Source organism: Anguilla anguilla, chromosome 18 (assembly GCF_013347855.1).
Source record: "Anguilla anguilla isolate fAngAng1 chromosome 18, fAngAng1.pri, whole genome shotgun sequence".
In the NCBI taxonomy this organism is placed as follows: domain Eukaryota; kingdom Metazoa; phylum Chordata; class Actinopteri; order Anguilliformes; family Anguillidae; genus Anguilla; species Anguilla anguilla.
Window position 1 is genome coordinate 16,991,400 of NC_049218.1, and position 18,915 is coordinate 17,010,314.

The 18,915-nt window shown below is 41.8% G+C and overlaps 2 protein-coding genes across 2 annotated transcripts in view; one reads left to right on the forward strand and one right to left on the reverse strand.

Annotated features, from left to right (window-relative positions):
• The first annotated feature begins 395 nt into the window (after positions 1 to 395).
• The window catches only part of LOC118218058 (pro-neuregulin-3, membrane-bound isoform), a 353,663-nt gene continuing 335,143 nt past the window's right edge, over positions 396 to 18,915 (forward strand). The window contains exons 1-2 of the mRNA XM_035400435.1: positions 396 to 596; positions 1,396 to 1,473. The gene's annotated coding sequence lies outside the window, so the exon portion shown is untranslated. The remainder of the gene's footprint in view (positions 597 to 1,395; positions 1,474 to 18,915) is intronic.
• si:ch1073-126c3.2 (uncharacterized protein LOC555816 homolog) lies at positions 11,481 to 17,320 on the reverse strand. The gene is made up of 6 exons (XM_035400437.1): positions 17,173 to 17,320; positions 16,112 to 16,179; positions 15,089 to 15,197; positions 14,216 to 14,328; positions 12,306 to 12,420; positions 11,481 to 11,797 (listed from the first exon to the last, which is right to left on the reverse strand). Exons 1-6 carry the CDS (start codon positions 17,216 to 17,218, stop codon positions 11,622 to 11,624), a joined length of 627 nt encoding a protein of 208 aa, XP_035256328.1. The 5' UTR covers positions 17,219 to 17,320; the 3' UTR covers positions 11,481 to 11,621.

An 18,915-nucleotide genomic window follows, 5' to 3' on the forward strand; every position in this document is an offset into this window, starting at 1 on the left:
GTCATGAAACCTTAGCCTGTTTCTATATAGTCTGTTCCATGTTTTATCTGTCTATTTTTGCCATGTGTGCTTAGAACCCTATAATTGCAGTTTGCAGCTAGGTATATTAGTTAGCGTTTTATAGGTCAGTAAAATGCGCCAGATTGTGTGACGTCAGGAAAATTTCCATCCATTATCTATACTGAACTCTATGATCCATACCCGCTTATCCTGGTCCAGGTTGCGGGGGTGCGGGAGCCTATCTCAGCATACACTGGGCGAGATACAGGAATACACCAATCTCGAGTCGACACCAGACCACTCACCAATCTATCGCAGGACGCACACACTATTGATTCACACACTCATACCTATGGGCAATTTGGCGTCTCCAATTAGCCTACCTGCATGTCTTTGGACTATGTGGGAGGAAACCAGAGTACCCAGAGGAAACCCATGCGGATACGGAGAGGACATGTAAACTCTACAAAATGAATATTCATGTTACTGTCAATGTCACGCTGTGAAAAGGAGTCGGAGAACTTGGAGAACGGTTTTCAGCCACTCGGCTGAAGGTGCTAGTGCTCACCTGAGCATTTGTAACGACTGATTTTGTGGTAAGCTACCTGAAGCACGACACAGATTGTAAAACTAAAGTACATTTCAACCCTGCATGCACTCAACCTCTCATTATAAGTTGTTTGCAAACTCGAAGAGAACAAAATAAGACCACTCTGTCGTGTTTGTAAGTTGCGTCAGCTTGAGGTCGTTTAACCTTCGGAGAGAAGACGGCCGCATTTACTATGCAAATAGGTTTAGGTTGCTAGCTTGCTATGCAGGAGCTTAAACTGTTTAGAAGCCGCAGGTGCTGACCGATGAAGAAAAAAAGATAATATAAATATTGCATTATCCCGAAGGCCGCGTTTAAAAACAAAAAAATCGGGGAAACAAAACGCCAGTAGTCTGCCATCTGAGAGGTGGTTGGCGGGTCATGACTAGGTTCTAGTTTTAGGTCTGAACAGGGTTAATTTTAAATAGTCTTGTATTTTAACATTGTTGTCACCTAGGTTAATGGAGCAAACTGCCGTGTACCTGTGTTTTAAACTGGAATGTAGCCGAGCAAAGTGATTTTAAATTGGTAGCCATTTTTTTCTTGGATAAAGGGCTTTAGTAATTGTACGAGGCATGGACAAAATGACAAAAGTAAAAGCAGTAACGGTATCGCAGGGAAAATAAAGGGAAGCTGCTACCCACTCTTAAATAAATAAAAAAAGCCCCACAAGTAGGACTCATTTTTCTTAGTCAAAAGTGCCAAGTACCTAGTTTCTCTGAGACAGAGAAGGCGTTTGATATTCTCTGAAAATATCTTCAAAAAACCAAACAATTGATTTAAACATTTTTGTTCTCCCAACAAAGGAAGCTGTCACCAGGTGTCAAGAAAGGAATATAGACTTCAACAGAAGTTTGACGGCAGAGACTGAAGTGGAAGGAAAGGTGAGATGACAAGCGAGTCTGACCTACTTAGGAAGGTAGAACAGTGAGAGTATGAAAGTGCATCTTTTTGTATTCAAATTGGGGGAAAGAGTGCAGAATTGAAAACAGAGCATCCTCTGCTGCAAAGCCTACATGGTCACAGTGAGATGGTTTACTGTAAAACAATTTCTGTATGTTTTGCTACAATGTGATGTCGCATTCAAGTGCGCTAATGCTAACTATAATATCTGTGTGTGGGTCTATGTTTGCGTGTGTAAAGGTTCTGTGTAAATGTTCCATGAAAATGCATTTTGCATGAGTAGCTTTAGAGACTGTCTCGTACGTCTGTCTGCATCTTTGGTTATTTATGTATTTTTTGGGATGATTTGCAGAAAAAATAACTGGTTTTAGTCCCCCCCCCCCCCCCCCCCCCCCCCCCCCCACCACAAGATCAGCTTGGTTTAAATTTAAGATGTTGTGAGGCATGCAAAGCTAACTAGTGTAGAATAGAGCAATTTGACACGTTGAAGTTTCTTTGGAGCCTGTTTTGGATACTGGGACAAGTGCTATGATTTTGAATCGTCGTCAGTACTGTTCTTAAGCAGGGTTGTCCTGTGTGGAGGGTTGCTGTTTTCAACATGGGGAGTGGAGGTGCAGTGTTCATACCAATTGGCGTCTCGTTTTATTACAAAAACGCTTCATCTTTTGAACAGTCCTCGTTAAAGTGAGAGTGGATCAATTGCAGTGCCTGCAAGATTGATTGCTAATTTCCCGCTGGATTACATTATCATTACTGTAGGAAGCCTTTTTTAGATCTTTGAATTATGTGAAGACGATAAGACTCATTGACCCTTCAAAAATGTTACTCAAGCATGTTTTGTAATGTTTGACATATTTGGAATGGCAAATTAATTGAGAGGCTCCAAAGGTAGTTTGAACTGCTATATTGGTACAATGGACAATCACACATGCTAGCCAGCAAGGGGTTTAACATAATTGGACAATTACGTTAAAATACATTTAAGTATCTTTCTTTCAGTGTTCTGTTATCAACCTAAATTCTGAATAAAGGAGGAGGAGGAAGAAAGCCACAATGGTGTCAGAAACACCTTGATTCAAGGTTTGTGCTAGGACAAGTCTTGCTGTTTTGAGAACACATAGAGTAGTACTCCTGGGGTGATGATTCAACTGAAAACAGTGCTGAGCTAGAACTACCCCAGAGTATTTATCAGACTTTTGTGTGTGTGTGTGTGTGCGTGTGCGTGTGCGTGTGTGTGAGTGAGTTAGGTATTTTGTTAGTCAGATGTGCTTCAGGTCCCCACTTGGCTAATTAAAAAAAGAAAACAATAAAAGTTTAATCTCAGGAAATATTATAAACAATGAGCTTAATACAAAGTCCTCTTGGTAATTTTGACGTGAGCGATGGAGAGATATTAAGAGATGTGTGTGAGTGCTGTACTCAAAATGCAATATAAATTGCAGTTGCCATTGGAGACCATTCTGCAAGAGATGTAAAGTTTCTATTTATGAAAAGCAGGTTCTGAATTCTCTTTGTAACTGGTACATTCTTTTTTGCTAATTTTCTGTCTTTTTCCATCTTACCCTTTTAAAACACTGGTCCTGCCATTTATTAAGGAAGGAGATGACAACATTACTTGAGTGGGTATTTGAAGGTGGAGAGGTGGTGTGGAAGGGAACAAGCCTTTAAGGCCACTGGCGATAAATTAATTCTGGCCTCTCATAAATAATTCCTGATGAAATGCTGCCACCCAGTGTCATTATCTTTTACTGAAATGGTTTTTATTATACCTTTTTTTGTGAGTATGTAGATATATAATCATTCCATATGTACTATATATAGCCTATAATCAGCACTCACTGTTGCAGCCTCTGCTGTGGTTTGAAATTGCTGTGCTTTCAGCGTTTAGCAAGGATGTGATAGTTGGCTGTACTGGTTTATACCAATAAGTGAAAGCAATGGTTCCCAAACATTTCAAGTACACCTGACTGCAGGATGAGGTAGAGGCAAGGGTGGATGTTGATGGGTAGGGTTTTGCATCCAACCCCACCCATCAACACATGCAGTTGGTTGAAACAATTCTGCCTTTTGAAGCTCTGGATTGGACAAGGATGGGCTTTGATATCAAGGTGTCAAATGCCTCTCAAATGTTTTTGGTCAGGCTCTCCTATGGGAATAGGAATATTTTGAGGACTCAGTTACACACACACGCACACACACACACACACGCTCGCATGCACATCAAGCACATCCTGTGTTGAGAAGAGGTTGTATTGCTTTATGGGAACCTGACGCATTTGAAAGCGCATCTGTTTCTGCTCGTAATGGTGCCAAGATGATGTCACTACAATGTATGATTCAGAAATTACGTGGCACAAATTAGGCCAAAAATGCCCCAAAATTGGCAAATGTCTGGTAAATTTTAGACATCAAGGTCATTTTGTGTCCAAAATCACACTGAATGTGTCTCTCTTTTCCCGCTAACTATACTTTTGCATTGCTTTGGGGGGGTGGGGGACGGGGGGTTGTAAAGCATTAAGTTAATGTTAATTTGCTTATTTTCTATGAAGCCAGGTAGCGTGTAATTGCAAGTTGAATGATAACATTTGCCTTTCATGGCTGAGTGATCCCTTTTAGAGAGGAAGTGTGTGTGTGTGTGTGTGTGTGTGTGTGTGTGTGTTTGGGGTGTGGGGGGTTGGTGAATTGGGGAAGAGTTTGGGGTTTAAATGACAATATTGTTGCAATTACTGAATGCCCATTAAAACTTAAACATTAAAACTATCCAAAGTCACTTAATTTCTCTTCCAGCTATTTTAATAAATGATCCATGAATTACTGTGGTGAGTTATTGCTCATAATCTGTATTTACATTTTATTATAATACAGAGAGTAAATAAATAAATAAGAAGTTATTACTCTTGTCAACTCATCTAGCTCGGTGGCATTGTTAAACATACCTCTGAAAAATACTATTTTTTTCTTTGGTGTGACTAGTAAAACAGAGTTGCCTTCCTGTCATAACATTTACATTGTATAATAAATGGGTCTGTGGTCTGATACAGTGGGAGAAGCAGCAATGTTCTGGTAACAGCAGAGATTTTACAGGTAGTATGTGATGTGTGTTTGGCATATCCCATGAATCCAACTGCAACATGAGTAACAGACACTGTGTGCAGTATATGACTATATATATATATATATATATATATATATATATATACATATATAACATTATATTTATTTATTTACTTTTGGGAATGATAACTGTAGACTGGCAAGCAACCCCAGTCCCTATCTGCCTATCCAGCTAACTACACTGGCTAGTCTCTTATTGTCCATTATGTCATTTGAAATTTGAGATGACAGAGATTGTTATATATATATAGAGATTAAAATTTATTTTTCAAGAGTGACCTGGCCAAGAAAGCAGCATAAAAATTGTTACAACAATAACACAAGAATACAAACGGACAAATACAACTGTCATACAGTACAAATAAGTGAACACAATATCCAGTTAAAATGCAATACAAGGTCAAGGACATAAACAGGTACAATTTTCTAAAAACAATATCAGTTAAAATTTAGGAGCAATCACAATGACCAAGAGTACTGTTTTCACGATCCTATTGTTAATGAGCTCATTAAACTCATAAAAGGTAGCTTCTGAACTGGGTTGTTAGTTCTTCCTGACCCGCTAGCATTCATCAGAGGGAGATGTTCTCTAGGTCAGTCATGCAGCCTTCATGAAGCACGTGTGAGGGGGTAGTAGTGTTCTGATGGAAGCTGCCTGGTGAACATGCTGTCCATGTGCACAGGCCTGGTCAGTAACTAGTCTCTGCTGTGTTGTTTGTCCAGTGTGACACACGGTTGATTAAGAAGGCCACCGAATGGTTCACAAAGAAAATCAGTTTACATCCCGTGTGAGATGACTGCCCCCTGCTGTTTCAGAAGCATAGCTGTCCTACCTGTGTCCGCATTTCTGATCCATTATTACCACGAGTCAGAAGCAAATCCAGGTCACAACATAACTTCAATTAGACACCCAGAAATGGTATCACAATTACATTGTCTGATGCACTGAACCAAAATTTTGAGAGTTGTTACTGTTGCATCCTGAACTTTGCGGTCAGCATGAATTACAAACCTCTAAACGACTAGAATCAAACCACCTGTTGGGATGAATAGGCTTTTAAAAAAGACTAACCTAACTTTATGAGGCTGAATTAACCTTGCTGTCAACCTAAAATACAGTTTCTGGTCTATGGTTGCCTCTGAAAATGAATTGTGGGATAGTGGCAAGCTAGCAAAGCAGACTTTATTTTAATTGATTAGATCTGTCAGAAGCACATCCGATTGTAATTGTTAGTTATTTACGAGTGCCCCAGTAGCCCAAGATCTTAAAAAATCCAATAGCACTGTTCGAGAAACACTGAATGGTAGTTTGGCACTGTTAGTGCCAGGAAGTGTAAATAATGCAACATTATCTCAATCTCTTTAATTAAGACTTTGATCTGTTGCCGGCGTTATCCGTAAAGAACAGGAACCCTCTGGCACGTGAAGAGCTGACTGAAAGGGAAATCAATATGGAGTCTGTCGCAAGGAAGGCGGAGGAGCGTCTCTGCCCCCTAAATCACGGGGGGAGGAGTGTATCCCCTGAGCCCCGAGCCCACAAATCTCCTTCATCACCGGGGGAGCACGGCGGGGGGACGCGCCGGAGATGCTGCCTGCCGGAACCCGTCCTCTGTCATCTCCGGTGCTTTCATTCATCGCAGTCACGACCCGTGCATTTAACGTGATGGACGTTCGCTTTGGCATTGATTATTTAATTGAAATTACCAAGTGTATCATAACTGGCAATGATTTACGAAACGAATAGATAAACAGTTTGCTGGCTGCGCTAGATGTGTGGCGTAGTTGGGGCAGCTGAACCTCAAGCGATATACTAGTCTCCCCGGTGCAAGTAGGGGTTTCATCGCTGCCATGGTGTTGTGAGCCATGATTCCTTCTCTATTCGTTACTCTCTCTGCTTTCTACCTGTCTGAATAAAGCAAACTCATTTATTATAACCATCAGTAGTGATTCATTTGTGGTTAGGAGAAATCCAGTCTGTAAAAGGAGTAATTGAGGCTTTCTTGAGGAGACATGAGATGGAGCAATGGGTTCTCTGTGTTTCCCTCATACCAAAACTACTCTCATACTAAAGCTTTACTGTTGTACCAAAAGTTTACCCTCATACCAAAAGTACACTTATACCAAAACTTTACTCTCTAGCCAAAACTTTATTCTCATTCCCCAAATTTTATTCTCATACCAAACCTACACTTTCATGCCAAAACTTTCCTCTTGTACCAAAAGTTTAACCTCAAGCCAAAACTTTGCTCTCAAATCAAAACTTTACTCTCATGCCATAACTAATTGGAAACAATATTACATTAAATACCTCTGTGCCACTTCCTGGTTTGTTTCCAGGTAATAACTGAAGTGGATATACAATATATCTGCCACCGTTTCAATCCTGGTCCTGAAGAGCCACAGCTTCTGCTGGATTTTGTTTCCAACTTTAGATTGGTAACCGATTCGGACTCAAGAAACCAGAGGGGTGTACTAGCAAGCAAGTTAACAGGTTAGTGAGATAATTTAAGATTTATCCATGGGGTTGAATGGTCAGGTAAAGGTATTAACTAACAAATTTTGCCTATTGGCAGTTTTTTTTTTTGCCAACCTTTGTCGATGTCATTGTTGGTGGCAGTAGTGTTACTTTTTGCCATTATAATTGTTTTATGTTCTTCATATCTGTCCATATCAGTCTTTTTTCCTCAGGTGAGATACACAGTACACTGCTCTAATTGGCCTACGGTCCATGCTGCAGTCTACTGCTATAGGCTCATTTTTGCTGACACCGACACTTTTATGGGAATGCGCACAAAGCTTAATTAACAAAGCCAGCAAGATGATAGCCACCTTTGAATTTCTGGTTAAGCTCTGTTGTGGTTGTTAGGTTTTGTGAAGCCAGCTATCGCAAAGAAACTCTGGGTCTGCTAAGCTTCCTTTGCAGTATACCTCCCAGGTGACTGAGTTAGCCGTGCAATCAACTGCTATCATTCAACAACTTTGGCGCTACTCAAGTGCTGGCTAATAACAAAAACCATCAAACTCTGCGACTGTCCTCTAAATCCGTATATTCTGAGGTGTGGAAGTGGAGCTTGAATCACATGGATGCGTTTTCCTCTAGGGTCTCTGTATCTGAAGCTCCTGTGAATTACCAGTGTTGTCAATGTTTTTAGCCTTTTCATTGTATCTCTGGCCTAATATTATTATTATTATTATTATTATTATTATTAATTGTGCAATGAATTAAGAATAGAATAGAGCTCTGTTTTGGCTGAAGAAATTAAGCATTGGTGACCTCTAGTGATGGTTATGAGTACTGTAATTTCAAAGTATGCATTGTCATAGAAAGCTTGAGCTGTCTTCATCACTGAAGCTCCTGCTAAATGTGCTGCAAATAATCGCCCCTTTCAAAGTGTTGGAGTTAATTCTGCTTAAAGTATACTTATCACCTGCTTTGAATACACTATTTTTATATACAAGTGTTTCTACCATTTTGGACATTATCCGTGGGTGCTGTTTGGCCGATATGCAATTATGTTTTATCTGTACAAAGAGTTCACACTCATTTCGTTCAGCAGACCCTCTAATCCAAGGTTATTTCATGTGAAAGGACACGAGTGCATCCGCACAAATTATGAGTTAGAAATCACACATCAGTCAGTTGACCATTTAGGAATACACTGCTTTTATTTCCACTTACTGAACTGATACAAAATGGCACCAGCGAAATATTCACTTAAGAAATAATTTAGTGTACATGGCGAAGTTAGACGGAAGAGGAGTGGAGAAATCGGCTGATACAAGACTGCCACCTAGAGGCTGTTGCTGTGTGTGTGAAGTCAGTGCCACTCAGTCCCTCGTTTTTATTGCTGTCAGAACACACATCCAAACATCCTTTTTCCCTGAGAAATAAAATGAGTTTCTTTGGATCGGCTTACAAATCAATGCAAATTATAATTTTTTCTCTCTCTCTAAACAACACTGTACAGCTTATTTGTGTTTCAGAATGAGTTACGGTTTTGGAATGCTGAACAGCATTGTCAAATAGGTGTCTGATCATCTATTTGTTCCTTCTTATTTGATGCGATGGGTACAACCCTATTGACTGAAACTCCATCTCTGAACTGCAGGTAATTATGTACCTCCCTTTGGTACTTTTCCCGCTGTTGTATTTGCTGGTGGGGTTTCTGAAATCGATAGGCGGATCTTTGTGTGAGAGCACACTGACAAGCTATGGCCTTGCGGGGGAATTGAAGTTAATTTCAAACCACTTTGTAGGTTAATATCCTGGGATTTATTAATGCATTCACAAACACAAGTGGATCTGTGATTTACTTTGATAGATCAGATGTAAGATCCGCATTCAAAGCTTTCTGGCAGTCGGGCATAAGAAACAGCTGTAGGTGTTTGACTTTTCTGACTGTGCTATGGTGACATTGCAGATAGTGTTAAGATCACACAAAAAATCATGCTGAAAAAATTACAACTTGATGGAATCTAAAGTAAAGTCCCCTCCCTCCTTTTCCATGTGAGAAATTTCAGCATGGTTAAAATGGTGTGTGAGGAAATAACTTTTGGTACAGGATGTGCTCAAATCCCATGTCCCACGCTGACATTTTGACCTCGAGCAAAGGTCTTCTAATCTGCATTGTTCCAGACTAACCTGCATGATTAAATGCTTTTCAGCTTTAGATTTGTAATTCCCTTTTTATGCCGAAAAGCATTACCATAATTATGGAATATAAGTCTAGCAGGTTTGAACTCACCGGCCCGTTTTGATCTTTAATAATAAAACCGTCTACTTGTTGTATTGTGGGGTTTAGATTATGCATTTTTTGTGGAGACATGGGGATATTTTTGGTTTGTCTGTCCCTACCTGAAAAAGCGCCTTTTCTCCTTTGCTTGTTCCCCTCACAAGAGAATTGTGGGTAATAGTGTACAGTAGTTGCATGGCTACTCTTGATTGGCCCAAAAGGTCCTCTGTGGTTAAAGCACAATGGGCAACGAAGGTGAGAGGGGGGAATTAACGGCATCTTTGAAGACTGCCGGAGCCCACCACCTGCCCCCCTCCCCCCCCACGCCTGCTCCTCGCTTGCACAAATTGGAGCCATGTGGTTATAATTGCCTGGACAACATCCAAGGCTCCCACAGGCCCAGATCTGAAGATAAGAATACTTGTACCCAACAGCGCGCTGACATTAAAATAGCATTTCAGAAAAGCTGGTTGAAAGGACAGCCGCCTTTTGAAGGGAAACTGTGGGGCTGGTCTGCTCGAGGGGACCCGTTCATATCAGATATTATTTGCAGGGCTTACAGGAAGTTCGTTTAATTAGCTTTATGCGGTGCTGGCCATTAATTTATTATGACTACCTTTTTTTGTCATGAAAAAGTTACCTTTAGCCTAACATAGGAGGGTCCTTAATTTGACGAATCTGGTCATATTGGTGGAATTTAGTGTAGTTAGGAATGAATGTGCATTTTACTGATTTTTAAGTCAAATGCTGAAATTATCAGGATAAAATGAATTAATTCATGGCTATGTAAGAACATTAAGCCAACTTCTAACACATTATAAGATGATGATGTAATGTAATGATTTCTATTCCTGCTGTTTTATCAATCTAGAACCTTGTGTTAACAGACACCGCATACCCCATTTCTTATCACCCAGTGGTTTGCCTTACTGTCATTGGCCTTCATTCTTTACGGAGCCTGTGAGCTGTGTGATCACTTTATTTCTCATTGTCCGGGTGGGAATTAATAGAGTGTAATCACTTGGTGAAACATGACCAATGTATCATGTTAACTGGGGATAATGGCTGTCACTGAATAAACCTTCCATTGGTAATTGATTATTCCTGTGCCAGGGTCACTGAAGCATTGCTGCAGTTTACTTTGTCAAGGACTTTCTTACAATCATAATTTTGTCGTACTGATTAACTTCAACAAGGCAATGAAATATGATGCAGAGATGGTTCATTTCAATAGGTGAAAGTTAGAGTTTTTCACTGGGTGAGGTGGGGGAGGTTTTGTGTAAAGATGATAAGCTCTTGCAAAACATTTTGCTGCTGAACTTTAGAAAAGGGAACAGATGACCAATTGAAAGATGAATCTGTCAGGGCCAGGCCTACCGTGTGCTTTTCCAAGTTTGAGGAGTTTCTGTACAAATGCGGGGCCTGAAAATAGAATTGGCTTTATTAAATTTGGATGTTTGATTGCTTTGGTGAGTGAAATCCCCTCCCAGTATTAGCAGGGTGATACAGGGATATGTATATAAACAATTAAATTTTGTATGTATCCACGGAAAGTGTGAAAGGTGTTGCTATCACCAAAAAACTGTACTTAACTGTGACTTTTACTCATTAGAATCAGCTATCAAAGGCCACAACATTTAGGCTGCTTCTTGCAGTACATGCAGCCACATTGTTACTATGGCTTTTCAGTAAATACATGCATGCACAGAAAAGACCCCTTGAATTTTTCTTGTCGTCCTTGGAGGTGATTTTGCTGGGGTATATTGTGGGACTTGTTCCCCTGCTATCCAGTGTTATATTCATCATGGCCGAAATACTGTTATTTTTTCATCGTGCTTGTTTTAATGATGCTGGCTTTTATTATGCAGTGGTGTGCTTAAATAAGAGGAGAATAAGACATCTCATGCAGAACGTAAGAACGCAAGAATGCTTAATGACAGGGCCATTCAACCCGTCCAAGCCTGTCGTTTTGCCTACTCTCTAGAGAACGTCCAGCACTGTGTCGAACCTTGTCTTGAGAAAAACTCATCTGAGACGTAAGCATATTTGACTATTAGAATAGACTATTGGGCCTGCCAAGGTTTACAAGTTTACCGGCTGTGTAGAGAGTATTTGCATTAAGTTGCAGGTAGTAGTACATGGTGCAGTAGAGGTATTTTAATGTAGAAATGAGTGAAGAACACAAGCCCATTGTTAAGATAAGAGGCGTGGCACTGGGGAAGTCCCTCTGTGAGTTAGCCGCTCTCCCGGCTACAGCAGCTGGGGTCTGTACGGCGGCGTGCTCATCCACAGACCAGACACACGTGCCTCGGGTTCCCCTGGATGCCACTGCTCTGGAGCTCTGACAAAAAGGTCTGAGTGACTTCTTTCTCCAAGTTGCCCTGACTCTTGGTTTTCAGGCAGTCCTGGCCCTTGGGAAAGTAGGCGGTCTTGGCTCCAGAAATTTGAATGGTGGCCCCTGTGGAGACACGGCTTATTAGACGACTGTTTATAGTTCATATTAAACTGGACTATTCTGGAATCCAAAATCAAAGGAGCGAGGACTTCCCATCAAGGTTCAGTCCTCGCCCGAAAAAGGCCAGATCACTAGAGAATGAAGAAATGCGTGATCACCCTTTGCTCCAGGAATGACATGCTGACTTAAATGGCTGCTCTATTTTTACCCACTTTTCAGGAAATGATCTGAGCTGGAGTGCAGTATGAAGTCTCTGGGCATGCGCCCAGGGTTGTCCTGGATGCATTAAAGGATTTGCATTACAGTGATAACTGAATCCGGGCCACAGCTTTTTGGCAAGAGCTGAATTGTTATAGACAGCCAATGTTATGTCACCGTTATAGACAGCCAATCAGAGGAGGTACTCACTATTACAGACACACAATCAGAGGAGGTACTCACTGTTACAGACAGCCAATCAGAGTAGCTACGTACTTACTGTTACTGGCAGCCAATCAGAGGAGGTACTCACTGTCACAGACAGCCAGTCTGTTCCCTCCGATGTATTGTGTGGACCAGCTGGATTGGTTCCCTGCTTTGCACTCCTCAAACAGCCGGCTCCTCCTGAGGAATGCAAAGTCATGCCCCTACAGGTCCCCAGAAGGGCAGGAATCACTGACCAATCACACTGCCACTCGCCACCACACAGTTTAACTGGAGTTTAACCAAGGACTGCCTTCATATACATTTGAATTAAATGCGTATTTAAAAAAAATTATTTCAGTGTTTCTGATTGATCTTGCATTGAAGGATATTTTTCATTAAAATAAATGGTGATTTTCCAGTTTTACAATCAGAGGTATGGGGATATTTAGACATGAACAAAATACCCACATACCTTTGATTGTAAAACTAGAAAACTCCAAAAATCATTACTTTATATTACATTTATTTGGCAGACGCTTTTATCCAAAGCGAAGTACAAAAAGTGCATTTCATGGTCATGGACAACTACAAAACACAGGTTCAATAAGATACAATACTTATTTTGTACAGCTATTTCTAGCCAAGAACACAGTTTAGTTCACACAGTGAACACTATTCTAAATCATCTTGTACACCAACGTTTTGCATCTTTAACCTTAACTATTTCCTCCATTTGTATGTATCAGGTTAATGTCATATAGTGCAAGTGTGTAGGATTGAGTTTTATGTTTTCTTTGGAAATGTATGTGTGAATTCCATACTGCTGAAAAACATGTAGTTTATTCTTGGATGGAAAATAGGACTGTAGGGGGCACTGTTGTGCCAGGAAAGCTGGCAGACTCTGTGGTGAGGTGAAACACTGAAGGCATGACAAACTGTTTGATGCTGGATTTTTAACTGGCTCTCACTTAGGAAAATTGTTTACTGAAAATGTTTATGGATGCATTTTAACAGCATTTTAAACCCAAAAGTATTTTGTATATTTGGGTATATTTCTGGTATTTATGTTTGTCATTTATGGTTAATTTACCTCTATTCCTTCTCCTGATCCATCCTCCAATTATGTCCAGCTAAGCAAGCAAGAGTTTAGATCAGTTTGAAGATGTTGGTTAGTGTGAGGTTGTAGATGATTGTGTGAAGGTGTTTGTCAGTGTGAGGTTGTTGGTGATTGTGAGAGGGTGTAGGTCAGTGTGAGATTGTAGATGTTTCTGTGAGGGTGTAGGTCAGTGTGAGGTTATAGGTGAGTTTATGAAGGGTTAGATCAGTTTGAGGGTTTAAGTCAGTGTATGGGGATGTAGGTTAGTCTGAGGCCGTAGTTTGGTTTGGTGGTGTAGGCTGGTGTTGTGGTGTAGGCAGGTGTGAGGGCATAGTTTGGTTTGGTGGTGTAGACAGGTGTGAGGGCGTAGTTTGGTTTGGTGGTGTAGACTGGTGTTGTGGTGTAGGCAGGTGTGAGGGCATAGTTTGGTTTGGTGGTGTAGGCAGGTGTGAGGGCGTAGTTTGGTTTGTTGGTGTAGGCAGGTGTGAGGGCGTAGTTTGGTTTGTTGGTGTAGGCAGGTGTGAGGGTGTAGTTTGGTTTGTTGGTGTAGGCAGGTGTGAGGGCGTGGTTTGGTTTGTTGGTGTAGGCAGGTGTGAGGGCGTAGTTTGGTTTGTTGGTGTAGGCAGGTGTGAGGGTGTAGTTTGGTTTGTTGGTGTAGGCAGGTGTGAGGGCGTAGTTTGGTTTGTTGGTGTAGGCAGGTGTGAGGGCGTAGTTTGGTTTGTTGGTGTAGGCAGGTGTGAGGGCGTGGTTTGGTTTGTTGGTGTAGGCAGGTGTGAGGGCGTAGTTTGGTTTGTTGGTGTAGGCAGGTGTGAGGGTGTAGTTTGGTTTGTTGGTGTAGGCAGGTGTGAGGGCGTAGTTTGGTTTGTTGGTGTAGGCAGGTGTGAGGGTGTAGGTCAGCATGAGGGTACAGACGTGTGTACCTCGTTGCACATGGGCTTGCAGTAGCGTGCGTCTCCCACGGTGGCACACACCAGGCCTCCTTTACTGTGAGCCATGGGGGTGCGGCAACTTTTGGGAGGGGCCTCTGCACACACTGGCAGCAAGAATACGGTGTTCAACACACACACGCACACACATACATGTACGCACATACACACATACACACGCACACACATACATGTGCGCACATGCACACACACATACACACGCACACGCACACACATACATGTACGCACATACACACATACACACGCACACACATACATGTGCGCACATGCACACACACATACACACGCACACGCACACACATACACACGCACACACGCACACACATATATGTACGCACATGCACGCACATACACACAAATGCACACATATATGCACGCACGCGCACACACACACTTAAGATGCTTAAAACGCACACATTGCAAAACACACACACACATCTTAACACTTAAGATACTCATCACATAATTTGTTTCACATACATTTTCTAATGCTTGGAATGCTGAACACATTCACTGCTGAGCATTAATTTCCCAGCATTTAAGATGCTCAACCCACACACTGCTGAGCACACCCTTACCAACACTTAAGATGCCCGACAGTCACAAAGCTCTACACACAGCCTGAGCATTCACACTCCTCTATACTCAGGCAGATTTTGTGTGTCCGTGTCCCTGTCTGTCTCTATCTCTATCTCTGTCTCTGTCCGTGTTTCTGGCCGTGTCCATGTCTCTGTCCGTCTCTGTCTCTGTCTCTGTGTCCGTGTCCCTGTCTGTCTCTGTGTCTGTGTTTGTCTCCGTCTCCGTCCATGTGGAAATGATGGTGTATAATGGCGGTATGATCCTTGCCTGTTTTATGGCGTTTCTCCAGTACACTGGTAGCTGTTTTCAAGGAGTCCATCACTGAGGCAATCTCCTGATCTGTCAAGTTTTTTTTCGATATGCAATCCAGCGTTTCCTAGTGACAAAGTTTACCCTCTCAACTGCTTGGTAGCACATTTATGGTTCTCACTGCAGTCATTTCTAGTTAAGCCATGGATTCACATATGAGAAGGTTTACAAGCTTGATCATTTTCAAATTCCGGTCTGTAGCATTTGCTTTTTCTTGCACTTGTTTTCTTTACATTTTCTTTTGAAATTAAACATTAGATTAGACCTCACTTAAAGCATCATCAACCCATTAAGCTCATACATTCCACTGTTTTAAAAATTGTATATAAGCATGTTTCTGTAGCATTTAATGTTGTGATGTTTTAAGTCGCAACCAATGAAACTTCCACTCATTCAGCGATAAATGTATTCCAAAGAAATCTGAGTGAAATCCTTGGCAAGTGAATCAGAAGTCTCATTACCCACTAAAGCAGAAAAGTAGTATTAAAAGCTTTTCAAATTTATGGATCAGAAAATGTCTGTCCTAGATGTGGAACTGATTGTAAAATCTTTTTGCTTAGTAATTCAGCTTGGAAAATACCCTCAAAGGACCTACTATGTTGCCTTCATCTGTGCTTTATGGTATTGGAAAATAGTTAGTGCTCAAATTAATTGAGGAATTACACCATTCCTATTTGAGCATTGATAAGTAAGCTTGTTCTCTACTGTAAATGTAGATAACATCAATCAGTAATGGGGCAATGATAAGGATTTTCCTGTTTAACTTAGTTACTGTTAGTTTTTTTCTGAGTGGCAGTGGTTTATCTGATTTTGTTCTGATTAACAGCAATGCTGTAAGCCCGCCGTACACATGTGCTACAGTGCGCTAGCGATGGGAAGCGTTAGCTGAGGGCCTCAGTAGCGCTCACGGATGAGCTTTTGCGGTTGGCTGGTTAGCAGGTTATGCGCTGTGGAGAAGGGGAGAGCGCGCGCGGCTGGTACCTTCAGCATGGACTCAGCGGAGCAGCTGGAGTTGGTAGCTCCCTGCGCGGGCACGTGCGACAGGAAAACTGCAACGCAAACAGAGTGCGGTCGTCACAGTGTGCCTCGCCTGGTCTGTCAGAATTTTCTCTGCCCTTTCGTGTAGCTGCTTATTAACGTGTGATGGACAGGGTGTCAGGAGTGTGTATTTGCCCCCCTCCCAACCCTGTTTTCCTCCTGTGTTGAGAGACGCTCTGTGAGGAATCCAGGTCACTGAAGATAGACTACCATGTTTGTCCCAGAGCTTTAACACCGATACATTCGCAGTGGCAAAATCATTTCCCATATTCTTAGAGCACTTTGGAACTATTGAGGGTGTTTCTGTGTGTTGAGATCAGGTCTTGAAAACTGTTTTCCAATTCATGTTTAAATCTAAGTGTAAAGTTGGCGAAGCAACACTATAATGGACAACTAATTCAAAATTCAAAATGTTTTAATTAAAAATCTCTGCAGGGCGCCTTGTAACCCCTCCCACCCGACCAAAGGGATCACAGAGCTTCTCCACCCTAGCTCCCCAGTGGTGGAACGAACTCCCGTTCTTCTCCGAACCTCCCCCTCACTACCCATATTTCGCCGTGGCCTGAAGACTCATCTCACAGACTATACCTAGAATAACCACCACCACACTGTATATTTCACTCTAAATCCCCCCCCCCCCCTTTTCATGACACTTGTTACATGTTGCCCCATCCCAGCACTTTTTGGTAATTTGTATTTGTCCTAATACTATAGCTTATTCTTCTGCCTAGTTGGCTTTGCAGAGGTTAGGTCTGAATAGTGTTCACTGCGTGAACTAAACTGTGTTCTTGGCTAGAAATAGCTGTACAAAATAAGTATTGTATCTTACTGAACCTGTGTTTAGTAGTTGTCTATGACCATGAAATGCACTTTTTGTACGTCTCTTTGGATAAAGGCGTCTGCCAAATAAATGTAATGTAATGTAAAAGTGATTTGCTTCCAGATTCATAAGGTTGTATAATTGCACACACGTTGCATACGCAGTAATAAAGCAGTATACTTACACAGCGGCAGCGCTAAACATAAGAGCCTCAGGATTGTCGGCTTCATTTTTACGGCGTTCTGCTTCCTTACTAACCTGGCTGTGACGGCTCTGTCTAGTGGTCTTATTTATATTGTGTGTGTGTGTGTGTGTGTGTGTGTGTGTGTGTGTGTGTGTGTGTGTGTGTGTGTGTGTGTGTGTGTGTGTGTGTGTGTGCGCGCGCGCGCATTATAAATGTGTGTCCTGTTGGCTGTGGGATTTCTGAAGCCAGTTTACTGGAATTTATCTTGGTGCAGAGTTCGTGCGGGAAACCATTGCAGCAGGGGTTAAGCAGTTACGACACCACAGGGCTGAACAAACACTGCCAACAGAATGCAGAGTTTGAAATTCTCTTTTTCATTCACTGTCATTTCCAGCTGTTTATCAACATTTACTGATCAGTGAATTTACTGGTCCTGCATGTTCAATCATATTTGGGGAGTTTTTTTTTTTCTTCCCCCTCTTGGGTTTTTTAAAAATGTTAGTTGTTCCCCTTTTGCGGGTTCAGGCCTGGCTTTTACCCAGTTCTCCTTTCTGCTTCCTCTGTAAAGCATCTGTGACAGCGTCTGTGTAGAAAATGCTGTACAAATAAAATTGAATTGAATCAAACATTTTATCCTCTTTCTATCCCCCTTTCGTTTAATGAGTGTAGACTGCACTCCCTGGCCACTTCTCTGGCTGTGTCCTAGATGAAGCTGAAGGTAATGGAGGCAGAGAAGCATTATTTCTTTCAACAATGGCTTGGATCTTTCTTATTATTTTTCCATTATTTTATATTTTCGCATCGCTAATGTAGTCTGTAAGACCAGGATGAAGAAAATTCAATTTAAAATGAAAATGGGGGAAATCACCCCAGCAGAAGGTGGTACATTGGCCTGTAAATCTCTTTTTTTTGGGCAGCTGTACAAAGGCAACATTGATTTACTCTGAGGGACAGCAGTGGCACATTCATTGTCCTGTGTGTCTTTAGAGGGCCAAGCTTGCTGCTTTTTTGTGACTAATCCCCACCAAGCACATGACCTGTAGGGAGCTAGGCCTATGTGCCGGTCATTTCATGAGAAGTATTGCCTGCTTTTACCTGGGCTGAGAGATAAAGTGCTGGCATAGCAGAATTAATACTGGTATAGTAGGTTTTCAACTCCATATTGCTCTATTTCTCTGTGATCGCCTGTCTGGTTTTATTTGTTGGTTTGTTTTTAATATGCTTCCTGTTTTGAGGCATTTTGGGATTGTGGTGGTGTGTAGCCTAATGGAAGGGGGGTGTGGCTAGCAAAGGGTTAAGCAACCTGCACATCCATATCTCTTCCCTTTTCACTTGGCACTCTGATGATGCATTCATTTTCTTTACTTTTTCTTACTTTTGTGTTTATGTGAAGTTAGTTATTTCTGATGCGTGCAGATACGGCGACCGTGTGATGTTGTAGAATAATTGTTTAATCGTTCTGCGTATCAGTGCTATGTATCTGGTGCACGTGGGTGCAGTTTCTGTGTTAGCCACTCATGCTGCGGACGGCCCCTTTCGTCCTTGGCACTGTGATGAGCTAGGTGGAGAAGTTGCTTATGCTTTTATGACCATTGAAATTTCCCTCTTGTCAAGTACACGCTTATGCAGATGGCATCCAACAAACACAGATGCAGCTACGTTGCCTTTTCATTTAGAACTACATGACGCAGAGTGAAGACCAAACGAACCCGGTCACACTGGCATCGCTGGTAGAGGGGAGGG